We start from the raw sequence: 10,725 nt of genomic DNA on the forward strand, positions 1-10,725 counted from the left end.
AATCGAGTCTAACTCAGTTCTCACAAGGAAGCGCCTCTAGTGGCTGTCAGGTAGACATTCATTAGAAATGTATTAACTTGCAGTGAAGACATTGTAGATTCTACTAGACCGAAATGTTTTGCGTCCCAGGGTTCAAAACTACACCCCCCCTTGCACCTACACCACTTCATTTAATGGTCATTTTAGCAAGCTTATTCACTAAAATAAGAATTTAAAGTGAATTTAAAAGTTAAGACCAAGGTAGCTGAACTGAAAGCCTGCATGACCTGGAACATTATTCCAGTACAGAATTTTTGTGTGTCTAACTTTTCTTATAATGTGGATCTTTTATTCTGTATTGTTCTGTTGAATGCACGTGGGGAGGTGACAGATGAACCCTACAGAGCGGATACTGATTGCATCTTGCATTTATAAAAAGAGAGTGCTGTCAGTAAGTCAGTGAATGGTGAGAGATCACTAGACATAATAGTGTGTATCTGCCTGCCCTTGTATTCGCATCCAGATGGTCTGCATTAGGTTGTGCTAACAGTTTTTGATACAGAGTTGGTGAATGGCATTTGCATTCACAATATAGTGATATGTTGCTTACCCTCTTGTATTTTTTTTTATTTTATGGTTACACTGGAGTATCGTCCAAAAGGTTTACTTATAAAGATGGTTACAGTGTCACAATCTAAAAGCTAATACTATTCTACTTAAAGATGTGCACCACACTTTGTATATAATTTTTGTATTTGAGACATTTGGGAAGCATGTTGGAAATCAGTCATGTAATACTATTAAAACAACAAAGCACCACACATCTATTATTGCACAAACCAGGGATAATGAATTACGTTATAGCAACATGAGTTAGGTTTAATATGGATTCCGTACCTGGAAGTGAGTTTATCTATAAACCTATTAGTAAAGTCCTTCACTTGATTGACCAGCGTCTTGAAAGGTTTCACACGCAGGGCAACACTTTCTGATGTATCCAATACAAAGAAGATATCCACAGGACAATCTGAGTATAGAAAAGATAAAAAATGTTACAGTAACTTAAATGATCCAAAAATGACACAAAAAAATGATAAGAATCTCTACATTCCAACGTTTACTTCAATATATAAAAAAAAAAAAAAAAACACCCCTATTATAATTGAAATATAACTGTGAACACATTAAAAGGTTTTGGAATTGTATATTACTTTACTATTTTTGATTGTTTCAAATTTATCCATGTTATTGAATTTATTATGCTATATATATAATATTTATTCTATTTGCCTTGTGTGTATTGCTTCCCCCTTTCTTGTGAAAATCTGAATTCTAACCGCAATGGCAATTTTCATATTTATTAAAGCAACAATTGTTGAGGTGTATTTGTTGTTCGAATTTAGGATCAGAGCTCCTTTTTCATGCAAACCATATATAAAGTGAAGGATCCAAAACATTCATAAATCACTGATTTCACAAAAATCTGGGACTGAATGCATTCGGCAGGATGCTTCTTAAAAAATTGTCATTCACTTATCTTTTGCAGGTGAATGATACTTTCAACTACTAGTTGCCTGCTGGCAGCACTAGCAATCAGTGGGCACATGGTTAGAAACAGTCTGTTTAAAGGACCACTATTGGCACCCAGACCACTTCAGCTCACTAGTCCCTCCATACCTCCATCTGTGGGCATCAGGTAGGAAACTTTAAATAAAAAAATTGGTCATGGACAGATCATTGTCCAACCACCTGAACCCACCCGCGCCCAGAAGGTGGGGGCTGTTAAATTTAAAAAAGGGGGGCACCCTACTTATTAAATGGGGAACTGGTCCTTCCCAGCCCCCATTGACTGTGAGTGGTGGATAGTATAACATAAGGAGATCATCCACGCCCCGGTCAACCCCTTAAATTAAATTAACCTACCTACCTCACCCTAATAATAGTGAGGGGGGATTACATTTATACCTGTAGCATGAAATAATTATAATTACAAACAGAAATGATCTTTCTTCTAAATCTTCTTTTTTTCAGCCCCAAAAAAGGCCAAATTAAAATCCATAATATATGTAACAAATATTAAAAGAAAAAAACACCACAAAAAAATCAAAACAGCAAGGGCTTTGCACACAATTTGGCTTAAAGGCGGGAAAATACTTTATAGAGGTTTTCCCATGATTTGAATTCTTATTGGAGAACTCTGACAGGCGAGTCTCACTTCTATTAAGTCTTCCTATTAATTTTTTTATTTTTTTTTAATCCAGGTCCATATTTGAAGCACACAGGGTGGGATTTGAAGCATTCGGGTCCAGATTTAACGCAATGTTCGTTCTGGCGGAAATCTCGGCCAGTTCAGACTGGTTTAGAGCCTGAATTGCAAAATCCAGACATTATTAAATAACTTGAACAATATCCATATTTTGTAATCCAAATACTGTCCCAATTCTCAGCAAGATAGTTTTGTCACATTCAGTATGGGGCCATTTGGACTTTAGTGAAGAGCCCTATCACTTGCCTTTGCTTCATTAAGAATGCGGTTTCTAGCATTAGAATCAATAAAACACATGAAGCACTAGATGTATCTTTCTATAGTGTCCCCTTAAAAAAGCGGTTTACTCCTTAAATCAGGAATTATGGTGACATGACAGGGGAAGTGCAAATTGAGGACCAAATATCCCGGTGGGAAAACTTGGTAATCAGTTTGGAATTGGTAACAGCATTTTCCAACTTTAAGCTGATATTGCACCACTGTTATCGAAGTGAACACAATCTGTATTTCACAAACAATTTTCAGCAAATGTTATCATCTTAAAACCAGACCAGGCTGATATTGTGAGGTTAACAATAAAAAGCAAAAATGGCATCTTTAACACGGGTTCAAGGTTAAAGAAAGCCAAGTGCAAAATTAATGCTGTGTGCAGTGTAAGGTGACATGTGTGCAGTGTCTGCATGTGCAGTTCAGCCTGCTTTCTACATACATTAATGTAGTTTAAAGACACATTACTTGGAGTATTATTGATGTGCATCTATGTTATACACACCAACAAAATGGAGGTCCTAGAAAAGTTAGACATTTAAATAAAAAAGAGGGACAGTGGGATTTAGGCCAAAAATAGGGACTGTTCCACCTAAATAGGTACACTTAGGACATACACCATATAAAATAACTAGTCCAACTAGTCCACAGCAGCTTCAGTGAAAAAATAACGACTTTCATTACTATTGGTAAATTATAAGGTAATTTATTTTATGCTAAATTCTACCATTTCACAAGGGAACTAGTTTGGAGTCTCCCATAGTAACATCAACATTCCCTCAGAATTATTTAAGAATAAACACGCATTATCACCATTTTTCTAAATCTAATATCTAATAATTAATAACCTAAGTCACTGTATAAGTAGTTATAAGCTGTTGTATTGATGATCATTTGCATGTCTCAGCTGACACTCCCAGTTCTTCATTGTGACAATTGGTAGCTTTGCAATCTTCACATTATACTAAAGCAGTATAGCAGTAACACTCAAAGCACAATAACCACTACAACTCGCTGGACAGGAGTACCCTGGCAACCCCACCCCATTGTAATGTGTCAAACCCTTTTAGAGAGGTGCTCCCCACAGCCATTACTTCAGACAAAGAGGTGGAGGTTCTCTGTCCGGGCTAAGCATAGCAGTACAGGGTTAAGCCTATGGGCAGAGAGCAATCAGCTGACATTCTCAGCAAATGAGCTAGTCCTGCACTGCCCTGCAGTGGAGGCGGTAAGTGGCCTGTGGCAGATAAGAAGACAAACTGTTCTAAAATGGTTTCATTACTTACAATTTAAAGGGCACCAGGGTGTGCTGTAGTGGTTATGGTGCATAGAGAGGGGGAAGAGAAACCACAGAATGGTAGGACATTGCGATGTCACAACATGGGGAGGGGGAGGGTGGCATATTATTTTTTGCCTAGGGCAGCAAAAATTCTTGTACCGGCCCTGACACCATTTTATCTATGACTTCTACAAATGATGTCAGGTTGACATTTTGATAATAAATAAATACAATTTCACAGAAATTACCAGTCAGATTGCATGGACAGCTTCATTGCACCATACCCACTACACTGTAAGATATAAAAGAGGCATGGAAATGTGAGTGGTCATAAATTGGAAAACTAGCGATTTGACCTGACAATTGCCAGGAGTCAAAATCAAAAGTGAAGTGGTTGCCAGTACACTAAACTAATACACACCTTACCATCAAGTCAATAAGGCCTAAACATGCAGATACAACTGCAGAATCATTATACTTATGGCAGAAATGCCCAGTAAGGGTCTTGTTGGGCAACTTGTAATGATGTACTCCTCATATGGTTTCCTCTGGCTTTACTCTGATGACCTAGAAGCTGATACCCTGAGATGAAGCAAAGGATAATGGGACACGGTTTTTCAAATTCTAGCCATCCCGCTAGATCTAGGACTGTCAGGAAGTATGGGACTTGAAGATATCAGCACAGGTGTTTCAATTAAAATTACTTAAAGTCACCAAAACAACTTCAGCTTAATAAATTGGTCTGTGTGTAAAGATCATGTCTCTGAAGTTTTACTTCTCAATTCTCTGCCATTTTGGAGTCAAATCACGTTTGCTTTTGTTTATGCAGCTCTAGCCACATTTCTCCTGGCTGTAATTAACACAGTCTGCATGAAAACAAAATGGTTTCATTTTTAATCAGATGTAACTTACTTTAAACGTTTTTATCTCCTGCTCTGTAAATTGAACTTTAAAGGAACACTATGGTCATCGGAACAACTACAGCTTAATGTATTTGTTCTAGATAGTATAAACAGACCCTTCAGGCTTTTCTGCAGTAAATACTGTTTGTCCAGAGAAAATGCAGAGTTCACATTACAGCCCAGGGATACCAACACTGGCCACTCCTCAGATGGCTACTAGAGGTGCCTCCTGAGGCAGTGCTGCACACTGTGCATCATTGACATTCAGTGTCTCCACCCTCTGCATGAAGAAACTGAATTTTTCTCCTTCACAGATTTTTAGACAATCATATGGGAAATCATTGTGATTGGGTCAGATCACCACTTCTGATGATGTCAACCATGCAGGCAGATCAGGGGCAGAGCCAGCAGGCTGGAATAAATGTAAAGTTTTATTATATTTAGGGAGTAAAGGGGACCCTGGCGGGAGCTAGATTGCATTTTTAACACTACAAGGTCAGGAATACGTTTGAGTTCCTGACCCTATAGTGTTCCTTTAATTACATACAGGAGGCTCATGCTGGTCTGGTAGAAAATAACAGAGCAGGAAATAAGCAATTCTAAATTAAACAGAATGTGCAGTAAAGGTAGTGTAAACATTAGATGACTCGTCACAGGATGTGTTTAGGAAGGCTGTGTAAGTCACATGCAGGGAGGTGTGCCTAGGGCTGCATAAACAAAGTGATTTATATTAGGTAGTAATATGCAATGTCAATCTGCCGTTGCTAAGGCCAGTAAGGTTTTGTCATGTATAAATAGGGGCATAAATTCTCGAGATGAAAATATAATTTTGCCTCTTTATAAATCGCTGGTAAGACCACACCTTGAATATGCTGTGCAATTTTGGGCACCTGTTCTAAAGAAGGATATCATGGCACTAGAAAAAGTGCAGAGACGAGCTACAAAACTGATAAAAGGAATGGAGCATTTTAGTTATGAAGAAAGGTTAAAAATTTTTAATCTCTTCAGTTTGGAAAAACGGCGCCTTAGAGGGGATATGATAACATTATACAAATATATTCGGGGCCAGTACAAACCATTATCTGGAAATCTATTCATAAACAGGGCTATACATAGGACACGAGGTCACACATTTAGGCTTGAAGAAAGGAGATTTCATCTAAGGCAAAGAAAAGGTTTTTTTACAGTAAGAGCAAAAGGATATGGAATTCATTGCCGGAAGAGGTGGTTTTGTCAGAGTCTATACAGATGTTTAAATTGCAATTGGATAAATACTTGCAAAAACATAACATACAGGGATACAATTTCTAATTAGTGGGCTAATAGCTGCTTGATCCAAGGAGACATCTGACTGCTATTTTGGGGTCAAGAAGGAATTTTTCCTAGTTTGTTGCAAAATTGGAAGCGCTTCAGACTGGGTTTTTTGCCTTCTTTTGGATCAACAGCAAAAGCATATGTGAGGAAGGCTGAACTTGATGGACGCAAGTCTCTTTTCAGCTATGTAACTATGTAACTATGTAACTATGTAACTCCTAAATTGCAGAGAATTGAACAGTAAGAATGCAGGATCATAATCAATACACCAAAACTGCTTCAATAAGCTAAAGTTGATTTGGTGACTATACTATCCTGTGAAAGGGACACTATAGTCACTAGAACAAGTACAGCTTAAAGGGACACTATAGTCACTAGAACAAGTACAGCTTAAAGGGACACTATAGTCACCAGAACAACAACAGCTTAATGTAGTTGTTCTGGTGAGTATAATAGCTCCCTTCAGGCATTTTCATGTAAACATTGCCTTTTCAGAGAAAAGGCAGTGTTTACATTGCCCCTAGGGACACCTCCAAGTGGCCACTCCTTAGATGGCCACTGGAGGGGCTTCTTTGCTCAGGGATGCACAGTAAGCAGCCCTGACATTTAGCATCCACACGCTCTGCACGGATACGCTGAATTATACTCATAGAGATGCATTAATTCAATGCATCTCTATGAGGAGGTCCTGATTGGCCAAAACTGCAAACTGCCAATTGGCCGTGCTGATTTTAGCCAATCCAATGCTTTTAGCCAATCCCTATGGGAAAGCATTGGATTGGCTAAAAATCGGCCATTTTGATGATATCACAAAGGGACGGAGCCATTACTGGCAAACCCGCTCGGCGCTGGATATAAGTTGAGTTTTAAACTTTTATAAGGGGCTAAGGGGGGGACGGGGCAAGACACCTAAATGGTGGGTTTAGCACTATAGGGTCAGGAATACATGTTTGTGTTCCTGACCCTATAGTGATCCTTTAATGTAGTTTTTCTGTTGAGTATACTGTGTCCTTGCAGGCTTTTTAATGTAAGCACTGCCTTCTCAGAGAAAAGTACTGCATAAGAACACCTATTGTGGCTGTCACTCAGAGAACCACTAGAGATGCTCCCTGGGTCAGTGCTGCACATGACGCTTTGCATGGAGGGGCTGAATGTTCCCCCTAGAGATGCATTGCTTCAGTGCATCTCTATGAGGAGATGCTGATTAGTGCAGTGAGGCGTCTTTTGTCACTCATGCACAATAGCCTCCCAATGCTTTCCTACGGAAAGCAATGGATTGGCTGAGATTGTCAATTTTGATGATCTCAGCCAAGGAGGCGGGGCGGGGTGGAGCCAGCTGCAGTGGACCAATGCAGCATTGGAATAATGGTGAGTTTATTACCTTTTTAAAGAAATTCATGGGGGAGCGGTGTCTAAACTGCATTTGTAACACCTTAGTGACAGGAATACACATTTGTATTCCTGTCACTGTGGTGTTCCTTTAATTTCCTCTGCACAAGCAAGAGCATTTCTTTTTATCAATGGGCCTGGAGCTTCAGCTCCATCAGTCCTATGTTAATCCAGCCATGGGTTCTGGCTTCCCCAAAGCAAGAACCAAATAAGGAGCCGCTACATTTGATGTGGATCTACTTTGAGGTCATTGGTGAGGTAATTGCAGAAAACTTGTATTTTTAAAAGGCATGCTGTACGCACCATAACCACAGCATATTATTGTAGTGGTTATGGTGCAGGGAGTCTTTGACTGTCATCTGTACAGCTTGTGTCAAAAGGCTGCAGCTTGCTCATGCAGAAAAAAAATATTTCTCCAACTTGATGAGAAATAATGTGTATTTTACCCATAATTTATTTAAACCACAAGTTGTTTTATCTGGAAAAGGGAAAACGCGTTGGTATCCTACACCCTTAACGCTGCAAGGAAGATTTTCCTAATACATTTTATGGAAATTCTGAGCCACTGAGTTGCTTATTTTATGTAGTACATGGGGAAACAGTGACCCCAGCCATGGTCAGGCCGAAATGAGAAGTGCATTCAACTTTTCTGAAACACATACTTTGATAAATGATGCAGCCCAAGAGAAAAGTAATGTTTATCTAAACTCTAAACTAATTAGACAACAAATCAAGGTTGTGAAGAATGGCCAGTGAGAATAAGATCATAATAGTTCCTTGCATAGTGTAACTATGTAGCAAGTTTGGGAAACTGCAGACATCCATCTTTGTTTAGTCTGCAACTCCCATCTTGCCAGCCCACGGTGGTGGGAGTCGGAGTCCTCCAACAACATTAGCAAGCCTCTGGCTCTCTAATGAATTGTGCATTATTTTTCACACAGAAAGTTTCATAGGTAGATATCACAATTTTATACAATATGTCACATTGTATAGTATATTAAATTATATAATTAAGCATACAGGTCTAACAACACTAAACTCAACACAGGGTCCTATCCCAGGGATTAAGAAAAACTGGACCATTACCATGTTCCTCGTTCATTTATTGCAATGTCTCCATGCAATACAAGAGCTAATATCCCCCATGTAATATACAAGCTAGACTGTCCAATGTAACACATTAACATTAAAGTTCTGCTGGGTCCTAAACAGATTAAAGCAGTGTGCTTTTACATTGAATTAATAGCATAGGGGGAACATTAGATAAGATAACATGACTATCCTACCTGCAGATGTCCATTATGTTGCCCCTTTTATTAAAATTGGCCTTGGGATCTGTTCTAGATTATTATGTTGGTAATGACCCTATACATAACACTTCCAGTAAAACGACTACAGAGAAACAGTTAAAACAGATGGTTCAAACTCCAAAGAAATTAAACTCTCTCTTTCCCTTTGGTAGATACAGTATATTCTACAGATACAAATGGAATACAAATGGAATACAATTTTGTATTGGTTTTTTTTTGGGGGGGGGGGGGAGGGGTGGGGGGGGGTGTTTTTTTTACTCACATACATATATATACATACATATATAAACATTTACTACAACTTTATATACCAAAACTTAATCTGATCGTTATATACACACAAACAATGACAATAAATTAAACAATTCAAAACTTTGCGTTCCTGTGAAGGGACTTGCAATGCTAAAAAGCCTTGGGTTCAGATAATTATTTCTAGACCTGAACATATCCATTAAAGCATAACATTAACACTGCTAACATAATATAAGCATTAACAATAAAAGTAAATAGAAGGACGTTTACTAACATAACTGTTAGTCCCAAGAGCTGACACTTTAATCAGCCCCTTCTGTTAATATAACCATACAATGTCAGGTGAGCATTAAACGATCGGGACATGTCTCTAACGTGATCCTTAATCAGGCACACAGTTACATTTTCTTTGACAGTAAAAAATGAGTGATTTTCTGATTGCAATGTTTGTTTCAGGGTACCATTGAGAGATGTTACCTTGGAAAGAGTTCGTTCTCTCTGGTCCAGGGATGATGATCTGTGTCCCTTTCTCTCCTGTACCAGGTTGTGGTGGTTTCTTGTCGGGGACCTGGCCCTGTTGTTGAGTAAATCCACCACCAACCAGTAGTACAATCTGCAGGAGGGTGAGTGGCAAATCTCCCTGCAGCATCTTCATGATGCCAGCCTGCACTTAGACTAGCAGGCAGAAGGGAGAGTGTTGGAATTCTTCTGACTGACTGAGAATGCTAGTGAATGCTGCGGAGAGGACAGAACGCAGGGAGACAGATTTTAGAGAGTGAAGGGAGGGGACTCTCTGAGTTCTGAGGAAAAAGGGGAAGGACTGAGAGGGAGGGTGGATAATTAGTATGAGATGGTGGGGAGAGACAGTTCAGACTGGGAGTGAATAGAGAGACTATTAGAGGGGTGTGATGACACTGGTGAAGAGGAGTGATTTGGACTGGGGAGATGAGTTGCGCTTTGAAGAGCAGTTTGTGGACAGTGTTCTGGGATTTTACAAACACTGAAAGGATATATAGTAGCAAGAGAGGTTAGAGATGACAAAGGTTCAATGATTTCATTTCTTGTCACTGAAGGGGTAACATCACCTGTAAAGCAAGGGTATCAAAATGGTGATAGTTTTCTACTCAAACACAACCTGGCCATGAATTATGAGGTTTTGTGAATTATAGCAATATTAGTTCACTATGTAGGTGCCACATTTTCCCACCACTATTATAAAGGAACAAAATAGTTTACTCAGGAATCATCAGCCCAGGGACAAGTAAAATGTACTTACTGCATGGTACAACATACCTTTCAAATGGACAAAGAGGGACACTTTAATTACAGGGGTGTGAGTGCGGGTGTGGCCAGGGTCGGGTTGTTCTGAGAAATTGTAAATTAGATAATATAACAGTGTATCTTATTTACACAAATTGATATCTAATCACATATATTGTAGTTTAAAGACACATTACTGTGAGTATTATTGGTGTGGAGCTCTGTTATACTCTCACTCAGACACACCAACAATATGAAGCTCCTAGAAAAGAGAGACCTTGGGACAGCAAAGAGGGACAGAGGGATTTGGGACCAAAACAGACACTCTTCCTCTTGAATAGGGGCAATTCGGAGGTATGGTACAGATCAACCTATGGACAGGCAGTGTATTTATTAAAATAAATTCAATTATATAAATGTGTTAGAGTCAGTAGTAATTTCTAATAAAAGAATGTCTGGGGATATAGCACTTCTACAGTTAAATCGGTTTCCTTGGTATGAGGGCCCCAA

General features: G+C 39.0%; 1 protein-coding gene across 1 annotated transcript in view; it reads right to left on the reverse strand.

The window, feature by feature from the left end:
- COL6A1 (collagen type VI alpha 1 chain) overlaps positions 1-9,749 on the reverse strand; it is a 65,389-nt gene extending 55,640 nt beyond the window's left edge. The window contains exons 1-2 of the mRNA XM_063430058.1: positions 9,433-9,749; positions 877-1,006 (exon numbers count right to left, since the gene is read on the reverse strand). Of these exons, the coding sequence (XP_063286128.1) occupies positions 877-1,006; positions 9,433-9,610 (308 nt within the window). The 5' untranslated portion in view covers positions 9,611-9,749. The remainder of the gene's footprint in view (positions 1-876; positions 1,007-9,432) is intronic.
- Positions 9,750-10,725: the final 976 nt, after the last annotated feature.

This window comes from Pelobates fuscus, chromosome 8 (genome assembly GCF_036172605.1).
Source record: "Pelobates fuscus isolate aPelFus1 chromosome 8, aPelFus1.pri, whole genome shotgun sequence".
NCBI lineage: Eukaryota > Metazoa > Chordata > Amphibia > Anura > Pelobatidae > Pelobates > Pelobates fuscus.